Source organism: Plectropomus leopardus, chromosome 5 (genome assembly GCF_026936395.1).
Source record: "Plectropomus leopardus strain MGB_pleo_1.0 chromosome 5, ASM2693639v1, whole genome shotgun sequence".
NCBI lineage: Eukaryota > Metazoa > Chordata > Actinopteri > Perciformes > Serranidae > Plectropomus > Plectropomus leopardus.
The window spans coordinates 12,944,384-12,971,478 of NC_142180.1; the positions used below are offsets into that span (position 1 = coordinate 12,944,384).

The 27,095-nt window shown below is 39.0% G+C and overlaps 1 protein-coding gene and 1 long non-coding RNA gene across 3 annotated transcripts in view; one reads left to right on the plus strand and one right to left on the minus strand.

The window, feature by feature from the left end:
- Positions 1-13,466: 13,466 nt before the first annotated feature.
- Positions 13,467-27,095, minus strand: part of LOC148189536 (uncharacterized) — a 51,601-nt gene continuing 37,972 nt past the window's right edge. Inside the window, exon 6 of one of the 2 annotated variants that reach the window (XR_015776524.1) lies at positions 13,467-14,302. This is a non-coding gene — a long non-coding RNA (uncharacterized LOC148189536). Of the gene's footprint in view, positions 14,303-18,950; positions 19,533-27,095 lie in introns of those variants that run through there. The other variant, XR_015776525.1, reaches the window with a different exon arrangement.
- Positions 23,347-25,358, plus strand: foxd3 (forkhead box D3). Its single transcript, XM_042483886.2, has one exon. It carries the CDS (start codon positions 23,734-23,736, stop codon positions 24,919-24,921), a length of 1,188 nt encoding a protein of 395 aa, XP_042339820.1. The 5' UTR covers positions 23,347-23,733; the 3' UTR covers positions 24,922-25,358.

The following is a 27,095-nucleotide window of genomic DNA, read 5'->3' on the forward strand; positions in this document are numbered from 1 at the left end:
AGTTATCCTGTGATCGGGGCCCTCAAATGCCACCAAATGCTAAGGAACCACCATTCACAGATAAGTAACCCAGCAAGCTCTGGTGAGTAATTCCTCGCCATGCCGTTTTGGCTAAAATCAAGGCATTTAATTGGCTATTAGGAGATGGGCCTCTGACAGTTAAGGTTAGTGGTAGAGGTGATGATGATAGTGGTGGCAAAGGGGTGTTAAATGAGGGTGCAGACTGAGAAGAAACACACATATTAACTGGCTGTGGTGGTAAATTCGACACAAAGCCCACTCCATTGTAATATGGAGGATGATCTCATAGCCGCTTACTGACTCAGTTCACTCTCAACAACACAGTCACATGACTGCTAATTTCACTGTTTCTGGGAAGAAAAATACTGTACATGCATGACCACCATGTAGCTCACATATTACAGGAAACACGTGATGACTTTATTTTTTTATAAAAAGTTCTGAAAATTTTCTCTTTATTTAATATTTATAACAGTATTCAAAAATGTAAACTATTTCCCTAACATGACACAGAGAATCATTTATATTTCATTATAAGGGTTTACCTCCATGACAATGACAGCAGTTATTAATCATCTTTACAGGTCACCAAAACAATCATATTGTAATGTCCCAATGAGCTTTCTTTTTTTTTTTTTTAATTTTTTTTTTAAAGGCCTAAAAATGTCATAGTAATGTTGCTGTGCTGTGCGGCTGCCTAATGAATAGCTACCTTCAGTTTCCTTCAGGATTAAAAACGTTAATCTAATCTAATCTAGACTGAACTACAATGTTTGTTTACTATAACTTTGCAGTAGAAAACACCTGCATCATGTATATAAAATGAAGCAGCACTGAGCAAATGCTGCCTCAACTGGTTATGTTTTAGCCATCTCGGAGGTATCCTCTTAAAAAAAAATCAATAGCAGTTTAAGAGTATGCTATGTGTGAGAGAGCCATGTCTGATGGGGGGCCGAGGCCATCTTAAAGCCACCAGACTCCATTGACAAAAATAGTAATTTTACTTCACAGAACACAGGAGAGTTGCTGGTCTACGGCTACATTGATTGGTTAGTGTGTAAGGCAAAGCAGAGAAAGTATTCCAAATTTACACATAAACTACTTATTGTTTTTTTAGTTGCTAAAACTTGTTTTGCTGTGACCCCCTTCCACAGCAGTATATTGTTTAGCTTCCTTGACAGAAGATTTGGTTAATCAAGGGTGCTCGCAAAGCAACAAAGTATATAAAATGATCACAGAAGAAACGTTAGATAGGTCAGACCACCCTGTTTGACTATATCTTTGAACATAAAAATTATGGCGGAAAATAATAACAGAAATAAATAAGTTTGCAGATTTTACACAATTCTATAATTACAATTAATGGCCAGTGTTCTAACCACGGGGATTCGGTTGATAGTTTAATACAATCTTTCTCAGGAGATGGGGTTTTTACACTTGCAATTGAAGCACAGATGTTCAAATAAGCACTTGACATTTCATGTATGTTGTCTTAAAAGTTGAGATTGAAGGTTCATTCTTGACCTTGGAAAAAAATCTTGAATAACAAACAATTTTGAATATCTAAAATTTAATTCATACAACAGGGCAAACACCAGAAATCTGTCAAGAAAGATCTTGTGATATGATTGAACAGTTAGCTAAATGGTTTATGTGGTTTTGTTAACTAGTGTTTCCACAGATTCCATTTTTGTTATTGAAAACCTCTCTGTGGTATTATATTACACATATGCTAATAATAAGTACATGACCACAATTACTAACTGCACAAAAATCACAAAAAAACAACTGTCAAAGAGCCTGTGTGTTTACGAGAGAAGCAGCAGCCCTCCTTGTCCCCGATGTCATCTACACTCAAAACATCAAAGGCAGCAGCAGCAGCCTCTTGCTGTCTGAAAACATAATAACTGCTGTTGACACTACACCAAGACAGCTACCAGAGTAATTAAAAAAACACCTAAAAACAAATCTTTGCTACACATTTTGCCTCTTGGGTTTTATCACATTTTTTGATGACAGTTTGTAACACACAGCTCAACAGGATGAGTGTGTGTGACAGTTGGATCAATATATATTTGGTGACCTAACCCCTCTGTCTGTCCAAGCAGGAAATCTAACAGCTATGAAGTATTTCATCTGGACAGAGTCGTAACCTATGACCCCGAGTGCAGCTAAGGCCTCCTCTCTCCACCAGGAACAGTGGAAGTTGTTGCTCACTTGTCCCAATGTTGGTGGCAAGTGACAACTAACTCTCTTTTTCTCTGTCTTTGCTTTTTGTATTGTCAAAAACACATTGCACATCTAGTACTTGCTGGCTCAGTGCAGAGGTTCACAAACTTGCAGCAACCTTTAGTTGATTTGGGCACACATTATAAGGAAGTTTGACTGCAGCCGAGTGGCAAGTTAATCATCATAATTTAAAAAACATAACCTTGGTCTTTTGGCCCATTACACAGTTTGGATATTTCAGTTTTGTAGCCTGAAGTCTATGAGATTTGTCGTAATGGATATTTGAGGTAATGGAAACTGAAATTAGCTCCAGTCATGCTTATTTCTTTCCTTTGATTCACTTCAGGGATGTGAGACGAAGTTATCAGTTCTAGAAAATGTTTTTTTATATAATCATGACCAGCACCACTATATTCAGCTATTATAGCTGCCAACCATATTAAGCTAACCTAAGCTACACAATAAAAATTTGCAAACATACAGGAAAACAGGAGGTATGATATAATCAATGGCCCATCATCCTGAATTGTAAACGTAAATTATTTATCCAGGTGCTACAGCAGTACGGCAACAACATTTAAGCACTTTTTCTACTTTGGCTTCACTTCTCGCTTCTGTCATCAAAATTGAGATAGCAGTTCTGAGGAGGACAAGACAGAATCAACAGTGAAAACAGAACAAATAATATTTCCCTCGCACATCATCTATCTGACAGAAGGCAGCAAAAGGAAAGGAGAGGAGGGAGAGAAAAGAGGAAAAATCTTGGCCTGCCCGCCAATCTTTCATTCGCTCTGCGCTCATCCATCCTGAGTGCACCTCTTAATTTGGTCCTGCCACAGACTGGACAACAGAGACCTTCAGCCATTGGAAACAAATGATCTGGCCAGGGAGGGGCAACAACTCACGGCCGGCGGTGCAACACTACTCAGCTGCTTGGATTTACTTTGAGTCAAAGAAATGCATGGGTTTTAAACATTTGGGCATTCTTATTTTTAAAAGAATGTGTCATTTGAAATTACTGAATCACCATTCACACAATAACACAGGGAAGTATTGATTGTCATCTGAACAGTCTCATTTCCAATCAGTATGCATGTGGCCCAGTGAGCTCAACACACTGTATTTTAAGGAAAAACATGCAAATAGACACAACACAAGCAAATGAAGAAGCATCCTCATCAATGTGACAACGCATATGCAGAATTTAGAAACATTCACCAACTTGACAACACATGAAAACACTAATTTGAAGATACACACACAGCATTTAGAAAAAGGGACGCAAGAAGCTCAAAATGCAATGGAAAACTGCTTCCATGGGACACTATGTGGTGACGCTTATGGTGACATGCTTTTTGTTGTCGTCACGGTTTGTGGCTTATGAAGTTATTGAAGTCAGATGTTATAGCAAAAGACTGATGCAACATTAACAACAAATATCTGCAAAAATATCTGAATCGTGCCATCACAATGTTAAAGTAATCCTAAACTATAAAGACCACCTCACGGTTGTATGCCTCCATGCCCCAGTCAAGTTGCAGTTACAGTTTACAACCATGTCTGTGAAAACATGGATTGTTTACATCCCCAACCTGGCAGCACAGAAGATCTATACAATCAGCACAGTTTCAAAGTGGTTTCCCAAGATTAGTGTCACTGGTTTAATATCTGACCAAATGTCTCCCCTTCTATACCTGAGGTTTGACGCTGAGTAATGCCAGAAAAGTGTTTGTGAAGAACACCATCACTTCATTATATCCTAACAGACATTGGGGTTAAGTTTGTCATAATTAGTGTAGGAATTCTTGAGTTATAGCCAAAAACATGTTTTGTGAGGTGACAGTGACCTTGACCTTTGACCAAGAAAATTGTATCATTACATTGTTGAGTCCAAGTGGATGTTTGTGCCAAATCTGAAGAGATTCCCTCAAAGTGTTCTGGAGATATCACATTCACTCAGAATGAGACAGAAGAGGTCACTTTGACCTTTGACCACCAAAATCTAATCAGCTCATCCTTGAGTCCAAGTGGACATTAGGGCCAAATCTGAAGAATTCCCTTACAGCGTTCTTGACATATTCGTTCTTGGTCATGAGTGTGGGATGTATGGATGTACAGACAACCTGAAAAACATTGTGCTTCTAGCAACGACTGTTGCCCACACAGAGGCTTCAAAATTCTTTTTTATGGTAATTTTTCAACACCACTAATGGATAGCTTACTTCAGTAATGGCAATAACAAGAACTGAATATCCCAGCCTTGTACACACAAAGAGATACACACGAATGGGATGCATTTTCTTAATTTGCAGTGCACTGAGCTCTCAGGGCCACCGTACATAATGGGATACAACCAAAAGTGATGCTCAAATATAGCCTGAACTGCTTTAACAACTTTCAAAGAGGGGTTACAACTAAGTGTAATAGTTCATTTAGATAACAAGGACCGGGGCTATTGATATGTTGATTCACAACGAGATAGACCAATTGGTTCATATGCAAGCCTCAATTAAACAGCTCCACGGGGACTGATAGAATCTGGTTCTTTTGTGACACTAATAAATTCAGGTGAAACTTGAATTTATTGAATTTTTTACTTTTTGCCCAACAGGTGGGCACAGCATCAGAAATGTTTTGCCAACACCCAGAACTGCCATTTTAACTTCACTTAAATCATATGAAAAACAAAAGAATGATGAATGAATGTCTCGCGTGATGACACAGGCTGTCAAAACGCACACAAAGAAGAGAGAATAAAGGCCTCAGTCAAGTCTCCGTTCATTTACAGTAAGTTCTGTGTATTGTAGTGAAGTGCTGGGTGGCCACATGGTGACACTTGTGACTCTATCGATGTCAACCTAATTTTACAGTGAAACCAGAAGCCTCGTGTCATCCTCATGTGAGAGTTGAGTAAGAGGCCTAGAATACACTGGGGAGATGATACCACACACACCATACACCACACACCACAAACACACACACTGGAAAAAGGAGAATCAAAGCAGTACTTGCATGGTGTAAAGGGATGGGTTTGACAGTTTTATACAAAGGGCATCAGAATAGTAACTTCTTAATGTACAAAAAACACACACATGGTGACCACAGTTTCTCTTGGGATTACAGTGGCATAGATCATGACACACACCAGACGGACACGAGAACAGGCTGAACTTTGTGGCTCTGAGGGACCATGGGACAGATGCCAACTGAATGGACCATGTCAGTGCGACTAGTGTGAGGACATACGAGTCCCCAGTGGACTTCTTCTTTAAGTGAACAGGACATTAGCGTTGATGCAAGGTGGCAGATAGCTGCTGTGGGTGTTCCTCAGCTCTGAATCTATTCTTCAGTAGCTCTGCTCAAACCATTGGCAATAAGTGTGACATTAAAGATGATCTGTAAAGGTTGTTCTTTTCACTCTTCGATAGCGGTCCACCACTTTGGTCTAGACTGAAATACCTCAACAACTCTTTGAGGGATTGCCCTAAAATTCTGTACAGATATTTGTGGTCCTCACAGGATGAAACGTACAGACTTTGGCGATCCTCTGACTTTTCTTCTAGTGCTACCATGAAGTTGTGGTTTGAAGTAAAACCACAACCTCTCAACAACTATCAGATAGATTGCTATGAATTTTGGTACATATGAACATTCATGTCCTCCTTTTAGTGCTAATTGGCATTGTTCCCCTTTTCCACAACCGTATCTTTCATACAAAGCAGTGAACTGGCATAAAAGAGCCATATTATCACCTTGAATAGGCTGTATAAAAGGGGCTATTGAAAGCATGTGCAACACGTTCTCACTCTAATCTCGTCACATGGTGCCACTCTGTCAGGACCTTCCACATCAACCTATGATGCTTTAGGCATCCTTGTGCATCAGCTGTTTACACTCCAGGACACCATTACAGTGATGTCAACAAATGAACGTGGTGGGATGAAACAGTTCGGTCAATATGTTTACACAACAGCACACTGTGACTGTCACAATGCTTAGGATTAGGCAACAAAGCCATGGATGGTTAGGTTTAGGCAAAAGAGGCACCTGGAAAGGTGTAGAAGAAAACCTACACACATACACATCCACACATGAAGTGAAGTCCCCTAAAGTCAGTTGGTTGTAGGACCCATCCACCTCCCCACCTGCCAGCTCTATGGGCACACTTGCGCTCCCTATATTACGTGGTTACCAGCAGCATTATTACCTGATGCTGTCTATCAGCGTTTCAGGCGCATGCAACCAGTTTCGTTCGGCTGCATTGTCGTTGAAGTGATGCCGCCGGCGCCCTTTGCATGTTGACAGGCCCGCTGCCATCTGGCCTTCTGTCTGCCAGCGTACAATAACAATGCCACCGGTTCTGTCCGACCTTGTTGTTATTTGACACATCTGTGCACATTGCATGTGGACGCAGAAGGTGGCTTTTGGTGTCACACTCATACGCCGAAAACACTGAGCTAAATGCTAACATGCCAACCCATTATCGTTCCAAACTCGTCAAATGGCACCGCTCTATCAAAGCACCACTGTTCAGCAAATACAAGCCTTACAGAGCTGCTAGCATGGCTGCAGACTCTTGTTTTCACATAAAGCTTTATGTATCCTTTACCTTTCATCTCTTTACTGGTAAATTCATATTTTGGTGTCACACTTTTTACTCAAAAAGAATGTCTTCTTTCAATTGAGTTTCAACTTCAACTGAATATAGCCACGTAATCTGCTTTGGTCAAGGACAGGCTGTAAACACAGCAAAAAGATCCGTAATGTTTTTGCAGCTTTTAACAGCTGTTATTTGAAGTTTAGCCTCAGTCAGTATAATGACATTTACTTTACTGCTTGGCCAGTGATAAATAAGTTGGGTCTTAAATCTAAACGTAATTATTGTAAAACACCACTGTTCTGCAAACACAGCAAGCCGCCCATCATGTGAGATGATGATGGTCAGCCGCAGTCGCTCATCTCTCAGAAGTTTTATATTGTATTAGAGTTGTGTTTGGACTGCAGCACCAGCACAGAGGAATTCCTGTCAGATGACTTTGGTTTCAGACAAATACAATTTAAGGTAAGTGGAAACGTCTTTGAAATAAATCAAATGTTTACAGAGTGATTAATGTACTAAATTGAGAGGAATCTCGGGACAATCACTGAGGGTCATAGAAGTTTACACACACTGGGTCCACTGTAAACTAAGAGGCCCAGCCTCGTTTGAAGTAGGTCAACAGTTGCACAAGTGATGGATATTTTCAGTGGACCAGATAAATGAATAGCATTCAACTCCCACTTTGACCTCTTTGAAATTGTAGGATTGTTTGTGTCCTGTATATCCGGTCTCTCTTTTATCATCATCTATGCACTGTGATATTTTATGTAACTGATTAATTTAGCACCAATTTGTGGCCCTACTACAGTGGCCTTAAGAGCTCTGTGCACTGCAAATGAAAAACACACATGCAAATGAAACACATTCAAAGAAGGAAAGCATCTTCACCAATCTGACAGCACATACAAACCCTAACAAAACTGATAAACACACTTGGGCTTGAAGACGTGTATCTTGAGAACTGAATGCCAGAGTTCAAAATGACACACGGTCACTTCCAGAGAAAATTGTTAGCCAAGTGCATAAGCCAGAAAAGTTTTCTAGCTTGTGCAGTAAAATGTTGCATGTGGTATTTTTCGTTTTTAATTTCTTGGAAAGTTTTACAAATATAAAATCTCTGTGTATTGAAAATTCATAATAAGAGTAATAACTGGTTTTTTTTTTGCAGCTGGAGTGCTAAGTTTTATAGACTAGTGGTCTATGACTGGTCTATGGAGAAAATGATTTTGTCACCGCAGTACCATTAGTGGCCACTGGGAAAACTAAAGAAGCAAGGCTGAGAGACAGCATTGTTGCTGGGAGAAGTTTGCCTGGAGGGCTTATTGTCAGCAAGAGATTTCTTATTTAAAGTTATGGGTAAAGAAAATCATGGTTTGGGTTGAAATAAATACATTTCTGCAAGTAAGGGATTTCTGGAAGGAAGCCCTCTTGGCTACCTTTTCCCATCCTGCTTACTCTTAATACACGAGACTTGTTGTCATGGTTGTGGCTCATGAAACTACTTAATCCATGACTTCCCTTGTACAATATACACTGTGCAATAATATCAGAACGCAATCAGAAATGTAAGACTTAAACATATATTGCTATTTTTCTAACACCATTGATAGGTAGCCAATTTCAGTGCATTTATGAATTTGCAGCACGTTTTGTTATTCTTAATTTGCATGTGTTTTCTTGTGCTGCAATGTGTTGAGCTCATGATACAAGAAGTTGTCAAAAAGCAAATGGTCAGTTGGTTTGAAAATTCATATAGAATGGATACAGTTTATATCAGATAGTTTTCTCCATGTGAAAATTTTTGAGATTTTCCAGGGATTCATCTTTATTTAAAGATTATTACTTTGGCTTTTGCCTTGATTAAAGATAGGACAGTTTAAGCGTGAAAGGGGAGAGAGAGGGGATGACTGCAGCAGAGGGCCTCAAGTTGGCTATTGCGGCGAGGACACAGCCTCAGTACGTGGGGAGCCACTCTACCAGGTGAGCTACTGAGCACCCCAGAGATTAATCTTTTTAACACATCATACTCCTGTAAGCCCACAACATCATAAACTGGCATTCCTCACATGTTGAATTACAACAGAACCTATATCTTAAAGGCATCTCACATTTGATGGCAGATTCCTTTTTTCAAAGTTTGATAAAGATCCTGCCAATACTCTTGTGATTATAGTAAAGACAAGTAGCACAACCTAAATCATCAACATGGTTTTAAAGTGATAAAGCATGCTGCACTGGTGCAGAGATCAACTTAAATGAACGGAGTAAAAATGTATTCATAGCTCAAATGAACAAACAGGAGAAAAACTCATGTACTATTCCAATACAGAACTGATGAATTATCCACAGGACAACCAGTTGGCTTGAATCAGATTTTTTTCTCTTTATTATTCATTGTTAATTGTTTGCAGTGGATAGAGAGCTCTCTTAGTTTCCCTCTCTTTCTATTCAGTTGACATTCCTGACGGGGAAAATCCAGAATTCCTAATGAAGTGCAAAACATTACACATGCAGGGAGAAATTTTGAATTGCTCGCAGCTACTGTCTTGCAATGTTCCCGCTGCATGAATCTGCACCAAGAACCGTGGTGCCAAAAGAGCAAGAAACAGAAATGACATATGCTGCAAAGCTTGAAATATATGTAACTTCCTCAATATTATCCTTGACTGGCTTGCTTTGTTTCAAATGTGTGTCCAAACCATGTACACAGATGAATGACCCAGCAAAGGAATTCCTGCTGCCGCTCAATGAAATGGCTTATGCAGAGCAAATTTAATATGTGGTTTTGCCCAGACAATACCGGGTTTTGAACAGATCTGCCATGCCCTGGAGCTGGGTGATGAAGAAGAGCAACACAGAGGAGAATGGGGCCTTTGTGAGCCTCCGAAAGTTTGAAGGCCCCCTTTGCAGCATGCAGCAAAACCTGACCCAGGAAGACGACTCCCTTTCGGGGAAATAAAACTGGTAACCATTACATAAGTGGAACAAATGCCCAATAAATAAGCAACAGAAGAAGTACATAAAAAGTAGAAAAAGAGTAACTTTGCATCAGTGATGCCACACTATAATTCCATGCCAAATTAGAAAATTGATGGAAAATTCTACTGCTGTTTGGCCAAAGGGGATGAAAGTAGGATGTGGTGGCTCTTTGTCAGTTGTTCACAACCATAGTGACATATGTGATAAGGTGCAGCAATGATAAGATATTATCATTATCAGATAACAAAATAATAACCTCAGGCTGTGAATTTGTGCAACGCCAATTAAAAATAAAAACATTATATTGTTTGCATCCCCTGCACTCAGCCTATTTAGGCAATCTTTTCAACATTTGTTACCCATAATGCATCACCAACCCACTCCAAAGGCACGGTGTTTAGTTCTGATACTGGCACAGACTAACCAGCAGATTCTCTGATTGCATTTTAGCACATTAAGCCCTTTTGTAAACATTTGATAACATTCAAAGATGGTGTAAGGCTGCCCCAAATGATGTTAGGCATACTAACACGAGTCATCTGACAGGAATAGCTCTAATTTCTAGTGTAGATTGTTTTCATGCAGAATTCTAACATGATAATTGAATTTGCTGTCCTAAGTTGCTTTCTTAAGTCTAGTCACATGTTCCCATTATCCGTTTAGCTTCCCCTTTGGTTGTGACATGAAGAAGAAGAATACCAAATGACTATTAACCGCAGCACTTTGATGATTTTGTAACTTGTTGAAATGACGGCATTCACTCATACGAGTTCCCTCAGTGAGCCAGAAGTCAGTAGCTGGAACAAAGTCATTTTTTTTGGTATACAATCAGGAGTTAAGAAAAGTCAAAATTAAAAGTTTATCCTGCAGTTTAGTGGCCTTTTTTTCCTCTCAACGCAACACAACTAATCACAAAAGTGATTCAGTGAGGTAATGAGTGAAAAACTCTTTATGCTTATGCACCGAATGCAAAGAATTAAGAATGGTGTATTTTGATCACAATACTCACCTATTAAGGTGAATCTTTTAATGTGCAAAATCTACCAGCAACGGGCCCCTCAAATGTCTTTTTTGGAGGAGAAATACAGTAGTTGATTGTCCCATTGACATTTCCATCATCGGAAAATTTCTAAAAGCTTTTGGAGATGCACCATGTGACAGCAGTGCACAACTACACACAGAGGTGTTTTCAGCGCTTTATCTTTGGGAGACCTTTTCCTTAACTGCTGTGAGAGTCCAATGACAGAGGCTGTGTTATGTTGTAAAGCCCTCTGAGGCAAACTGTGATTTGTGATATGGGCCGATATAAACAAAATTGAAATGAATCTGCCAATCACATGATAAGTGTAACATTTAAAGGTCTAGTGTGTAAGATTTAGGGGGGATTTAGTGGTAGCTAGCATTGAGGATTGCAGATTGCAACCAGCTGAATCTTCTCAGGCAGCTAGAATTCCTTCATTGTTCAAGAGGTTTTTAGCAGGAGCTGAATTATCCACTGAGGTCTCTTCATCTCCAAAAACAAAAGGACCTGGTAATTTAAACCAGTAAAAACACTGAATAAAGCGGTTCTGTGTTACAAATCACTGTTACCCTGTTTGAAACATTACAGACGACCTGCTTGTTCAGCACCTGCAAATGTGTGCTCACCACTTTCTCTCATAACTTAATGTGTGCTAACCTTATTAACAATCCAGATGTTCAGGAGGTTTTACCAGGATTATCTACAGAGGGTTTCTTCTCCAAAACAAATGGACCCTTTGATTTAAAATTGTAAAAACACTCAATAAAGCAGTTTCACGTTAAAAAAAATCTGTGTTTTTTTACAATGCACTCATCATGGAAAGGCTGAAAACTATGGTGGCTGATGCAAAAACACTGTTTTGTTTGTCTGTTCTGGGCTTCTGTAGAAACATAGTGGTGCAACATGGCAATTTCTATACAAGGACCCACCCACTATGTAGACTCATTTTTAAAAAATTGTGAAAACATTGATGGAAAAAAATGTGACAAAAAAGTTCAGCCAATGAATCTTCATCATTTCTGTTTGTCTGAAAGTCTATTCACTCCTATTTGTACCTTTAAGACATGGAAGAAATGAATTATTTTGCATCTGAAGAGCCCCCTCTACTTTTTTTGGCAGTGTGCGGATGATTATTAGCCATGACCAGCAGCGCTATAACTCGTTCCTTTGATTGGTCAGTCAGTCCACAAAAAATTCTCAACAGTTTTTGCCCTTTGAGGCTGAAATGTGGCATGAAGGCCAAATGTTAGTAGGGTTGTATGTTGTATGTTGTTTTTGTGTATTAATGCTTGGATACATGCACGTATGTGGTTGCAGTTATTGCAAATTTGTGCTTGTGTTGTGAAATAGTTCTAGCTTGTTTTTTGTAAGCCTAATCATCAAGATCTAACAGGCAATTTGAAAAATATCATAATCACTCATTTTGATTCATATCCAAGCTTAGTGATATTTGCAACCTAGGAAAGGTGCTAGATCTGTGTATCAGAAAAACCTTCATCTATGTGCAGGTCAAACACAACAAAGTCCATCTGTTAAAAATAATACAGAACAGCCTGTGAGACATGAGATATATACACATACACACACACACACACACACACACACACACACACACACCGGTCAAACTTGCAAGGGGGAAATCAATCTATGGTTCCACCATTTACGAGATGTTAACACCTGTAACAGGGAAATCCTCTCTAAATTAACTACAGCCTGAAGCGCCGCACGTCTCTGGATGTGTGCGCAGTGTGCCAATGTTGAGTTGACCAAGTGACCAGCAGAATGATATTCAATGTGAGCCCGCTGCCAGGTGTCATTACACTTCCCCTTCCAGCAGAGGAAAGCAGTCACACATGCCACCATCTGTTTCCAGGGTGTCCTCGCCAGCTCTGCAATGTCCCTCTTACTTTATTTTGTCGTCATAATTGAGTTACTGTTGTGTGTGTAGCAAAATTTGATTCTCTTTATCTTCCTGTGAACAATATCTTACGTACTTAGCAATGCAATATCAATATGCACACTGCAGAAAAGAGCCATAAGGATCGTGAACAATACTGGATATCGGAAACATGCGAAGAATTTGTTTTTAAAGTCACATGCATTGAAATTTATGGATCTGATTTAAGACTGAGCAAATAATGTACAAAGCAAGAAATGATCTACTACCTGGCAATATACAAAAAATATTCTTGGACAGAGAAGGGGGTTTTAAGTTAAGAGGAAAATTCAATCTGAAACCAAGTTTTGCACACGTTAATCTTAAATGTAAAGCACGCTGATGGTGACAGTGTTGTTAATGGTTTTCTTCTTCTACATTGTGATAGTGTTGTTGATTATATGTATGAAGAGCATTAACTGAGTGTTTTATGTGTGGGGATGGACAGTTGGGCAGAGCTGGTTTATCACTGTGTATGATTGGGTTTGAGTAGAACACGGGTAAGACTAGACAAGCATTTGCTTCTTCCTACTCCTTTTCAGATATGAAGTATTTATTGAGAAAATCTGTTATTTATGTCCACTACTATTTTTGTTTGTGTTATATTTATTACTATTTTCCTAAATGTTTGAATTAAAGTATACTCAGTTCATTTCAAAGTGCAAAACAGCATGATATCAGACATGTATTTCCAAAAAACCTTGTCCTAAGAAGTGCGCAAAAAGGCAAATAACAGACGCACATTTCACATTTAGTCTAATACATTCAGAGGTATAAAAAGGCCTCAGATTACCATTTGGATTTATCAAAGAACAACAGCTCACAGTTGTGCACGCAGAGGGCTGATGGTACATTTTGACACTGATTCATACGCAAAGACGGGACAGATTTTATTTTAACATCCCACAACACTCTGAGCATTGTGGCCACTGTGAAACATATTCCAAACAACCGCCTCCATCACTTTTCATGCCAGCTCTGAGTCATCCTGACATCCAAGCAACAAGACCCCCCCCCCCTCTCCATCCCTCCTCCGTTTCCTCTGACAACAGTATCTGCTTATGATCTGCCCAGTGGACAAGCACACGGTCCTCAAACAGTCACAGATTTGCAATGCAGCCTCAGTGTGTGGCACTGGTGAAACCCCCCCTTTGTGCAGTGGTGTGTTGGACCGGGCCGGGTGTCCTCTCAGTCAAATCAAAGGCGCTTTCCTCCGGCACTGTGGCAGAGCCCACTGCCTCTGGAGTCACTCATTATTACATGCGAGGGGGGACTTGTGATCTTTTTAATTATTCTGCACTTCATTTCTATCCTACCATTCAAAACGCAACATGAGAATTGATTGCCTCAAAGATCCATCTTTATAATCTCCCCCAGGCCCATAAATTATCCAACTTTGGGGCAGGGTGGACGAGCCGTGCAGGCACAAGCAGATCCCTTTCAGAGCCGAGCAGAGCCACAGCACTGCAGTGTGACGGGGGGGAGCAAAACTGAATGGTGGCTGCTCTTTTGCTCGCTGAAAACGGGAGGGAAAAAAAGTACACTTGTTATCTTGTGAACCCTCAAACATGTAAGATAGGAATCTCTTGAATGTCAGCGACAGAAATGGAATTAACAAGAGATCTTTTTATTGTCACAGAAGGTCATTAGGCTGCCAATCGGGGTAATTATGGAAATGATCTCCCCAGCTCTTTGGAATGTTTTCCTGCTTCCATAAGGACTTGAAAGTGTTCAATCAGCCTCTCTCGTGGGAAAGTTCAGCCATAACTGCAAGTGTACCAGCAAAATCAAATTAAGCAAAGAGATTTCATTAGTATTTATAGCCCCGAGGCATTTGTAAAAGTATGGAGCTGCGGAGTAATGTGGGACTGTGGAGGGGAGAATTATTGCTTAATGACAAAGGCCATACCTAGAAGACATACACATGGATAATGAATAGGAGGCATTGATTGCATCTTTAAAGAGGATTCTTGAGGGAATGTAAAATATTGATGCTTGTGTGGCTGACTTTGGACTCCCGGCATGGGTGTGAGGGTGGTAACTTTGTTTGGGTGTTAACACTGTTTGGCTGTTCACTTTATTATTCAAACACATTTTATGTTATACTTTTAAAAAATTGTAAACACTGTAATATGAGCAAAATCCCATAAATTACACACACTATGTAACCTTTTTGGGTTCATACAGCAGTTACATTTAATCAATCTTTTGAAGTTTCTGCAGCCTAAAAATGGCAAGTTTAAAGAAAGTTTTAGCAGCTTCAGTAAACCAAGTTTACTGTGCTGTATATCTGTATTCTGCTATAGTTGCAAACTAAGTCTATTTGTATATTCTTAAACATGTTAACAAAACAGAACTCGCAGATCTCCTAACTTCATCATTGACAAAATCCTCTTTGTGATGATCAAGTTAAGTCAGACTAACTTGGTTTACTGGAGTTGCCAACACTTCAAAAGAACAATGTAATTTGTCATTTTTAAGCTGAAGCAGCTTGACAAAATAAGTAAATACAACTAAAATGTAAGTAAATTTAACAAGTAGGTATTAAGTAAACATAAATTATAGATTAATAGTTATATTTCCCTTTTCAAGGCAATCGGTTTCCAACATTATTTGAAGTGAGATCAGATTTTACGTTGTGGGTTAACTTTATCCAAAACCAACGTGTTGTTTTGCCCCTGTTAGTTTTATTTTTTTGCATTACCATACATTTACTTAAGTGTTGTGCTTGAGTGCAAATTTGAGGTTACTTGTATTTAAGTATTTACTTGCACTCCTTTGTAATTCAGAGGGATATACTATACTTTTAACCTTGCTACATATATCTGAAAGCTAGTATTTCTTTACCAGTTAAGATTTTACATGTGAAACATATGAAGAGCTTATAAATCATGATGCATTGTTACAGATTACTATCCAACAGCATATCAAATAAGAGCTGAATCGATTAGTTGACTAGCTGATTAGTCAATCAACAAATTATTAATATAATTATTAATTATTAATAAAGTATTTTAATAACTTATTTATCATTCTGGTCATTTTTCTTGCAAGAAATACCAAACATTTCATATTTCCAGCCTCTGGAAAGTGAAGATTTTCTGCTTTTCTTGGTCTGAAATGACAGTGAACTGAATTTGGCTCTTGGTAAATGTGGTCTTCTGAAGTTTAACACACCAGCAGATTTATCCAGAATGAAAATACTTGTTTTAGTTACAGCTCTTTGGTATATAAATAAAAAATCAACAACAGAAAAATGCTGCTTGCACATTAATGTAAGTGATCAGATCAGAATTCTGATTCATTCTGATCATTTCTCATTCATGATTTTATTCTGACCCATATTAGATGCAATATGTCCAAGTGCATTGCACATATGGCATTCAAAATGTCTAAGGATACACAAATTATTAACAGTATATACATTTAAAAACAGAAATATTATAACAGTTTGCATCTACAACTGCCTATTTTAGTTTGAGTAAATAACTAAACAGTAATTTAATGGTTTTCTGGGACATTATTGCCAAGTTCAGTTACAAAGAATTTGCTTTGGTTTTTGGTGCAAAGATTAAACATATAAACATATCAAGAGGAAATAAAAATAAGGCAAAGAAATGCAACACCTAAGAACATTAATATGGGTGGATAGGTTACATTATAAATATGACAAAGATAATTTAAAAATACTATAACATAAAAAATAGTACAATGTAGACTTAATAATCCTGTTTTAGTTTTGCCAAATACCAACAGTAACATTAAGAAAATAAATAAATAAATATAAATAACACAGGGTCCAAACAGCCTATTGGTGGAGTTAACCCACTATTGACACTGGTGCTATATTGACCAAAATTGGGTCCATATTGACCCAGTGATCTCAAGATAATTGAAATCAGTCATGAAGAATAGAGGTCTATTGGTGTGTTTTTGAAGCCTTTCTATAAAAATGATATAAGAATATGTGATTTAGTAAACAATCATGGATTAGGTGAGACCAAATACACCTTTATATTTCTCCTTTGTGTAATAAATCACTTCAATGTCTGCAGCAATTCAGGCCAAAATGAAGTCAGATAGCTATGTGCAGTAAATTGTAACACCTGATTTGAATCATTGGGTCTACTCAGTCCACTTAACCTCCGAGTAATTGACAATTTAAAGGTGCAGTCCTTAATTTCAAGAGACAGCACAACGACTTTGATTAGGATGTGGGATATTCACTTCCACAATGGATTAACAGACAAGGACATTTTTTATAAAGCAAATAAGGGGATGGAGTGCAAACCACACATTAGGGGAGAAATAGTAGGGTTTTAAGATGAATTAGATAATTTGCCTTAAAGCAATAACATTAGGCCTTCATGTGAATAAAGCATATGACAGACTAGCGGTATCAGTTTGATCATACATTGTAAAATAGGCACTTTTTTGACATAAACATACATTTTAGTCAATCATAAAATCAAAACATCATTCCTCTCCGAGTCTAAAGCTTTATTTTCCTCCTCCTCCTCATCATCATCTTCTTCTTGTACAATAATTGGGTTCGAGAAGAGGTAAAGTGTCTTTGTGAGGAACTTGACAGATTATGTGAAGGAATATTATTATGGGCAGGGCAGGCAGGGATGTAGGAGGTAATTTAGTGTGATGTTACATATATGTATGCATCAATAGGCAAGAGCATATTGAGTTCAGGGGTCGGACGGAGTGAGAATTTCCTTTTAATGTCAATTATATGGAAAGCTGCCTCACATGCAAACATGAAGATGAGTGCATGGACAGTAACAACATGTTTTTCAATTTGGATTCTTTTTTTTTTGGAAACCATGATGCATTTTTTGTGGATTCATTTTTATTATGTATTAACTTATTTATTTTTACACAAATTATAATTTTTCCTGTTGGATAGAATCAGTTCATTACAATGTCAATATTTTTCTTCCAGAACATAATTCAGTGTCTGGGGACAAGTGGCAATAATTGCTGGTTAATTATTTATTATTTAAATATACATTATTTTGCTCATTTTTTTAAAAAAAATTTAAAAAAATAAAAAATTAAGATATGCACACACATTTCTGGCGACTTTTGTGTGTTGACACCCTCTGGTTGTATTAGCACAATATTTGCTATCGTTCCATGCAGACAATGATTTGGTGCAAAGTCTGTGTCTTGACACCGTGCTAAATGCCTGCCATTGGGCCAATTTGCAACGTTTACAGCCTGAATCGCTTCGCTCGCACAACACGGTACTGATGTGCAACTTTGCATGCACAAATTTCAATGACAAAAAGCCTACAAACTGAGTGACATTGCACGTACTTAACAAGTACACATTGGCATGGTAATCCGGCTGCATTTAGCGGGAGGTGTCACTTTCCCACCAGCACCCGCGAGGAACATGCAGCCTCCCCCGGGGGCTTCCCCACTGACTGACGGCCGGCCGGGGGAGAGGAGCGATGGACAGGCGGAGGGGCTGCGTAGAGACGCTGCAGTGTATTGTCAGTGATTTGCAAAATTGGACTCATAAAAGTAACATTTTTAATTGATAAAAAATCAGGACAATGTGGTTTTTTTTTTCCAAGTGTCCTGAAAATTATTCAACTTTGCTGACTTTAGTAGAAAATAATTCCACGATAATAAAAAAATAAAGAGGGATTTTGAGTCCTTTAAACATATTTAGGATTTGCTGATGAACCAGTATGAGCATAAGGTGTTAATTGGGGTTATTGAATTGATGCAAATTGATTTTTCCCAACACTTTTATCTCTACAAGTGATCAGGAGACATTTGACAAGATCTTACACTGACATTTATTGTGACAAGATAAATTTGTTGCTGTCAGAACAAGCTACATTTTTTTTTACATAATTACTTTCTGTTATGATTTAAGATTTGATAATTAATTGTACCGTCTGTATTTAAATTTTTATTATTTTTTAATTTTTTTTAACCACAAAATCACCGCATTATGTAGGCCTAAATGCAAATACTTTTATATAATAATAATAATAATAATAATAATAATAATAATAATAATAATAATAATAAGAAGAAGAAGAAGAAGAAGAAGAAGAAGAAGAAGAATAATACCGAAGAAACAAATGTATGAACTTCATGTTCCAAATAGTGACACACACAAGCCTAGGCGAGGAAACAGGCCGTAGATGAGCCCGAAGACCTCTGACTGATGACTACATGACAGAAATGTATTACTGGCCAGTAAAATATCTGTTGGTAGATGAACGTCTGACCCAAATGTCCAGTTGTCTTCTGATTCTGCTCAGTCTGCGTCTAAATTTAGGCTAATTATATATTTTGTTCAGCTGCAACACCTGCAAACAATAAATGAGATGGGCCTCTTTTTTTTCTTTTAAACTTGCTATTATCATAATACAGTTCAAAGCTCATACAACATAATCCGACCCCCAGAAATGAACGAAACGAAAAGCTAAAGTGAGTGAAGACATGAATCCTTTTCCGTCACCTGCTGTAACTGTGCAGCCTGATCTGCTGCATGGTGTCTTAATAATAGATGGGACGTCCAACACGCACACAGACACGTACACACTCAACATACACACGTGGATCAGTGTCGCCTGTTTGGGGCCCTTTGTGCTTTGTTGTGTGGGAGAGATGTGCTGCTCTCCTCCCCGGCTGATCCTGCAGGTTAAAAATGGGCTCCATCATATTGTTTGACAGAAACTCGCAGGTTGATAGAGTGGATTCTCTGAGAAGAGCTGAAAATGGTGATTCCCAAAAAAGGAAGAGGAAGAAGAAAAAAAATCAGCCTGGCTTCTAGGAATCTGCACACTGGCGACCACGAAAAATTAAATTATAGCAAAAACATTTCAACAATTTATTCTTTTTTGTGTGTGTGACATAATTGTGGTGTGGCACGCAGCTTTGCCGTTATGGTGAGTTTTTTTTTCTCCACCATTCTTTGAGAACATTTTGTTTTTATTAAATGTGACAAGCTGAAGATTTGGCTACTGTTGTAAAAATAATTAACATAATGGTCGTAATTACGGGCAGGCTAACAATGCCATTAATTTATCATATCGTTTTACTAGCTGCTGCCCCCAACTGCACGCACACCTAATTAATTAAATGAGTTGCCTCTCAAAAAATCTGATCTTACAAACAGCTGATTTCGATACAAGAATGTGTCTTTTATATATAGATATATATTAATTAGTCTTGGTGTAATGTGTTTGCATTTTGAACACTCATCATATGTGCATATGTGATGTGAAATAGCATTTGTAGCATCAATTTTAAGTGAATGTTTCTAGAAAATAGATTTTAATTAATTATTAACAAAGACTTAAACTTTTCTGAAATGACACTAAATCAGAGGTATTCCAATTTTGTGCCACATATTTACTGCTAAACTATTTTTAAGAAATCTTAAGATTAAATGGATGAAGAGTGAGGAGTCACTAATGATTAGATGGTCAAAATACATCCAATCAAAAATATATACGTAACAAAAAATCCTCATACGCACAAACTGCGATAAAAGTGTCTTAAAATGTTCTAAAATTTCCACACGTCAGTCCAAAATTCGCATTTTCTTCATATTCGGTCTTATGGCCTAAAAGGCGCATTTTCTCAAGTTATGAAGATTTTCTTCGAAATTTTTTATCATATTTAAATTGAAAAACCAGTAGTCCAAATAGTCCAGTGACATCAAATATTGTCACGCAAACGACGGAACATCGAAACAAGTCAACTGAGAGTGGAAACGCGAGATAATCTCAACACCATTTCCGAATTTCTCCCTCAATATTAAACGAATGAATAATATTTAGCATCTCTAATATGTCACCTTCACTCATCTTAACAGAAGCATCCACCCTGCTGAAGTGTCCTTGAGCAAGCTGACACCTTGTAGGTGACCCTGACCTCTGACCCCTGTGAGGCATGAGGAGTACACATGAGAGAGAGAAAAAAAGGCTCCCTCTCAGGAATCACCGGAGCATCACATTATTATGATCACAATTATTTGTTGGGTGACCTTGCTGGTAGTTTGCAGTGATCACATGTGACTGTTTCCTCTCCATCATCACCTGTGCTGCTGCTGCTGCTGCTGTCGCTTCTGTCTGTCCCCCCCCTAATGGTTTCATGCTGGAGCGAGTTGGCTTATTATACTAAAAGGTTTTGTCGCGCTAAGCCGTGCATGTGTGCTTAAAACGTACATTTCATTAACAAACTGCGGAGGTATAAAAGCGGATTTATGAGGCTTCAAAAGATCACAGGAAGGACGGGTTTGAAACCCCCTCTCGGTGCTGTTGCAGTCAGGTTATATCAGCAGTTACGCCGCCTTTCACACAACACTGCGACTCTGGGATTTTATTTTTTTTTTAAAGGAGGCTGCACCTGTCTCTTCACACACACACACACACACACACACACACACACACACACACACACACACACACACACACACACACACAGAGAGAGAGAGAGAGAGAGAGAGAGAGAGAGAGGGAAAGGTTTGTAAAGACACTGGCTCTATGACCTTCTGATTGCTTACAAAGCCCCCCAAAATAAGAAAAACTGGTAACCAAGTGTGGTTCACATAAAGCTCTTTTTTTCTGTTATTTACCATTTTAGCGCCATTTTTAAAAAGCACCAAAAATTAGGTTTGGGCTTTTTTAAGGTCACTCATATCAGAGTTCAATAGACTTCTGCTGCTATGAAAAATGCATGAAATGTGTCCAATCATAAGTGCACAGGTGAAAGAAAAAACAGTTTTCGATTTGTGCAAAAACCTTAAGAACAACCTTGAACTAAAATTTTAAAAAATCCTGGTATGTGTGCGTAAAAAGGGCAAACTAAAGGAAAATGTAACCTTAAATACGCACGCGCCCCTGCGGATAAGCAGGATAAAAGTTGATGTAGACTCTGGTTTCATCTGCTAAGTAGTCCGTATTGACGGACCTCCAGATCACACAGGTCACCGAGAGATTAACACAAGGCGAGTCTAATCGGAAGCCATGTTTCCCTCCTTTGACCCATACGCGCATTATTAATGATAGCGTTTGATTAATCCCACTTTTATCCCGCGAGCTGAGGTGTCGGAGGTGGCGCGTAAAGCAGCTACTCTGTGCGCTGCTGGAGGCAATTAAAGGATCAAATTCACTCTCCAAAACTAAAAGATACAAAAATAACACCGATAGGATTCAAGCAAAAATAATGAAATAAACTCAAGAAAATGTTTTTAAAATATGTTCCGTTTTTATAAATTATTAATTTATTGTAATTATGTCATTAATACGTGACACTTGTGATTTATTTTAATGCAAGAATGGTGATAATATCAATAGAAATACTTGCTTAATTAAAATGTATTCTGTCTCGTGGTGTTTTTAATTGAGATAGAAACTATGTGAGCAAAAATCGTGAATTACACCATATTAATTTGTCATTTATTTATATGTTTTAATTTATTTAAATAAAGCTTTGTCACAAATAACTGTTTTGATTATAGATATTTTCATTAACCTGCTAATAGACTTCCGATAAAATCAATTGGACGTTTAAATCGCTTGCGGCGCATCCAAATATATGTATAAAATCATATATTGTTGAATTACTGCACATTTCGGAAATACCAACTTTTTTTTACGCGTCCCCCTAAATGCTCTCACACAGCGGAAGAAACGCTCTGCATTGGATCTGACCTCCTCTCCCTGCAGCCTACAGCGCTCACCTTCATGCTTGTGAATAAATGCTCTCTTTGCATTCACCCGCTGCCCGCATTTCCTACTTTTTTCAAATGTAAAATCGAGCAATGATTGGGGTCGTTAGCACCTCTTCCAAACTCTTAAGGAAATTCTTTATTCTCTCCATTCATTGTCGCCGGTGGTGCTGCTGCCGCTGCTGCTCAATATTCTTCCCACCTTCGGCTAATCCTGCGGGAATAAATAGACTTGAATTCATGCTTTGCATTCGCAGCTTGGGTTTACACGGCTGGCTGTAAAGATGGAAATATCATGGCATGCACCAAATAAACAAAATGTTTCATCCTTGTGCACTGACTAACTTTACGCAAAGCAACATGCACGGAAAGTAGTCTAAAAATCCACGCATGCACAATTTCACAATTTAAAAAAAACCCCAAACAAACACAATTTAACAAATAAAAGAATTATTCAGAGAACTTAGCTGTCGTCGTTTTCATTCCGCAGCTTTCAACCGAGTTCGCGAAGTTAAAGGTTTGGATTGTTTTTACGCAGCCACGTTAATGCGCATCAGATCTTTCAATCACGCAGGCCAATTTTCTCTCCCCCCTCCTCCTCCTCCCTCTGCCACCGTTAAATGGTCTATGACGGACGAACACAGAAATCAGCGGAAAGCAGCATTGCTGATGTCCCATTGTTGACAAATCCATGAAACAACTCCAGTTTGCATGGTTTAACAGAGAGGAGAGGAGGGTGGAGGGAGGGGAGGAGAGGAGAGACGAGAGAGGGGGCGTCTGTCGTCACCAAACCACGTGTCCTGATAGTATATCTTATACTGGGAAAAGTAATCTATCAGACAGTCCTTTTAAAAGCTCCGGCCTTTAAAAGCAGCATGTGTCATCTCGACTTGGTTCTCCAAATATCACTCCTATAGGAAATATACGCGCCGAGAAGGGACGTCGGAGCGCAAAATCGTCTCCACACGGCTTCGAGACAAGACTCGCGGTTTTACGCAGGCCTGCTCACTTACCGAGTGGAGACATATTTGTAGAAGTTGAAGTTTCTTTGGCTTGACTGGCCGCTTCAGCCGCGTTTAGATTTATTTTGGAGACATCCGATCTCTTGACAGGGGCGACTACAAGTCCAGCAGACCCACCGTGTGTGCGCACTGACCGCGCTCTGCCCATCACACCCGGCTGCTCGGCTGCTTTGGCTCCAGACTTTTTTCAAAAAAGTGTAAGTCAGCCGTGAGATGACCCTGTCTGGAGGCAGCGAAAGAGCCAGCGACATGTCCGGCCAAACTGTACTCACGGCAGAGGACGTGGATATCGACGTGGTGGGCGAGGGAGACGAGGAGGGCATGGAGCGGGTGGACAGCGACTGCGACAGCCCGGTGGGAGGCATCCTGCACGACCTCCGGGGAGAAGCGGGCGACGAGGAGGTGGAAGATGAGATCGAAGTGGAGAAGGAGGAGATGAGATCCGGGGGAGGAAGTCCGTGCTGCGAGAGCTCCGGGGAGGGAGAGACCGGCACCGGGAAGGGAGAGGGTCAAGATCAGAGCGCAGCGGCAGGTGGGATCCAGAAGCCCAAAAACAGCCTGGTAAAGCCGCCTTACTCATACATCGCCCTCATCACCATGTCCATCCTCCAGAGCCCGCAGAAAAAGCTCACCCTCAGCGGGATCTGTGAGTTCATCAGCAACCGCTTCCCGTATTACCGGGAGAAGTTCCCAGCGTGGCAAAACTCCATCCGCCACAACTTGTCCCTCAACGACTGCTTCGTGAAAATCCCCAGAGAACCTGGCAACCCGGGCAAGGGCAACTACTGGACCCTGGATCCCGCCTCGGAGGACATGTTCGACAACGGCAGCTTCCTCAGGAGGAGGAAAAGATTCAAGAGAGTTCAGCCGGACATGCTGAGGGACCAGACTACTCTCATGATGCAAAGTTTCGGTGCGTACAGCCTCGGGGGCCCCTACGGGAGGCACTACGGGATCCACCCGGCTGCGTATTCCCATCCGGCGGCTTTGCAGTATCCGTACATCCCCCCTGTAGGTCCCATGCTGCCCCCGGGCGTCCCTCTGCTGTCCTCGGCGGAGCTGAACAGAAAAGCGTTCAACTCGCAGCTCAGCCCGAGTCTTCAACTTCAGCTCAACAGTCTGAGCACAGCGTCCATGATCAAATCAGAGCCCTCAAACAGACCGTCTTTCAGTATAGAGAACATCATCGGGGTCTCCAGCGCCTCTTCGGTGTCACCGGGCGCCGCTTTCCTGCGGCCTCCGGTGACCGTTCAGTCGGCCCTGCTGAGCGCGCAGTCCCTGTCTCTGACCCGGACCTCAGCCGCTATCGCGCCCATCCTCAGCGTACCGTCAAATATTATTTCTGGACACGTTTTACCCTCAGCAGCGGCGGCGGCTGTTTCCAAATGGCCTTCACAATGACTTCAAACCAAGAGAAAATAAACTCTTATTTTTCTATTGAGACATTATTACGCGGGGACTGCAAATCAATAGGCAACACACTGGACTCTGTAGTAAAGACTGTTGAAACACAGAGAAAATAAAAAGAAAAAGGGGATATTTCTGTACAGGTAATATTTGTAAATATTTGTAAAAAAAAAAAAAAAAGAATGGTTTTAACTGTCCTTTTTTCTTTTGTTCCTGTTTGAGATCTGTGATAATTATTTTACATTTTCTTTTTTGTAGTATTGGAGGCTCAACTGGATTCACTTTTTGCTTCCTTTTCATACGAGACACAAAAAGCTCTGAAAAAGCTCTGTTTATAATTTTAAAAAAATATCAAATATATGTAATTCTATGTAGCTATATTGTGTTGTAAACTGAATTTATTTGTAAATAAATTTAAGAAAGAATTAAAATCCGTTTTTCGTTATTAACATTCTTAAATTGTTGGATAGCAACTTTATCGAGACACATGTTTTTAAAAAATATTATTTTGATTGGAATAACGTGTAGACAGAAAAAAATCAAAGAGAAAGGAATTTAAATTTGATGTGTAGACATAAAAGATATCTTATGTGATATTATGTGCTTCAATTTACTCTGCCATTTTTCAGGCGTAGTAATTATTAATATCATTAAAATTGTCTAAATGTTAAAAGTCCTTATTTTTAAAATGTGCCTTTAGATGCTTAATTCACTTTCTAATAATACTATTATAATTATATTCACCGTGTACAATGGGGAATTGAACTGTATTTTAATGGCATTCCATATTTTAAACAGCGAAGCAGTCAACAATCATATTAACCTTTTTCAGTACAAGATTTTTTTTAAAAAAAGCTTCTATTGCAAGTTAATGAGATCTTATTGTGATGTTTTTGGAGTTACTCTATATATTAAATGACATTTGTTGGCGAGGGAACAAATAACGAATATGGAATTAAGAAAAAAATAGTAGCACATAACATCTTAATTTGGATTTTAGAATTAAAGAATAGCTGAAAAGGAGAGGTGTTTTTTTTTTTTTTAAAAAAAGGGAAGACATTTGCTATAAATAAACTTAAAGCTTTCCAAAGTCGTTTGCAAAAAGCTTTGCAGGCTGATGTAAATCTAACATCATATTTTTAGATATAAAAACGGTGTAAAAAAATTACAAATATTTAGAGCTAAATAATAAAAGAGTCTAATTGTTTTTTACCCTATACTTATGGTTGTTTTCCTGATAGTGATCTCTGACTGGAGGTCACGGTTAAGACACCTTTTAATTCACCATTACATCACTGCTCGGCTCGTTTTACAGGATATATTCTGCGGCTTGGCTTCTATAAAGGTAACAGCTTCGCAGTTGTGTCTGGCTAATCACTTTTACACAAACAGCAAATGGTGATCGGGCATCGGGCTGGTGTGTGTGTTGGGGGTGGGGGGTGGTGTTCACAGGCGCTATATTTATCTGATCCCCATGAGAAAGAGAAAGGAGCCTCTCTCTGCTTCAATTCACTTTCAGACACCGAAGAAGGTGCTGATGATGCAAAAGGCTTCTCCAATGTCACCGCGGCATTTCATTCATTATTATCATTGTTGGGCTTTTATTATTAGCATCACGTTATTAATATTAATAATAACAGCCTCGTCTTAGCCCACTAGTGATGCACAGTATATTATCACTATATAATAGAATTCGTTTTATTGCCAAACAAACCCTGTTTGTCACACTAACGCACATCATTGGCTTTCCCCCCTTGCTGGCTATTCCTCTGATCGAAACACAGAATATTTTAAAGGAAAAAATGCATATACTTGTATAGAAATGACAGGCTCTTTGATCGGTTTTTAATTACTTCTGTCATATTTTTAAGGAGGTCTGAAATATCAACTCACTGAAGAGGATGTGAAAGAAACGTCCAGTCAGACATCACCACAGGTCACTTTTACAGTGCAGTCAGACAATATAATTTACATATTGATAAGCATGCAGCAATATGTGTCTTTTTGGGTTATTTGACAAACAAATTCCTAAAGAAAAGCTCAAAGCATATAAACACCGACAATAAAATGCGCACTTTAACATCATTATAGTTTTCATGTATCAGTTATTTTAATTTCGAATTTATTTTCAATATAACATAAGCGTGGCTATAGATGCAGATTCCACA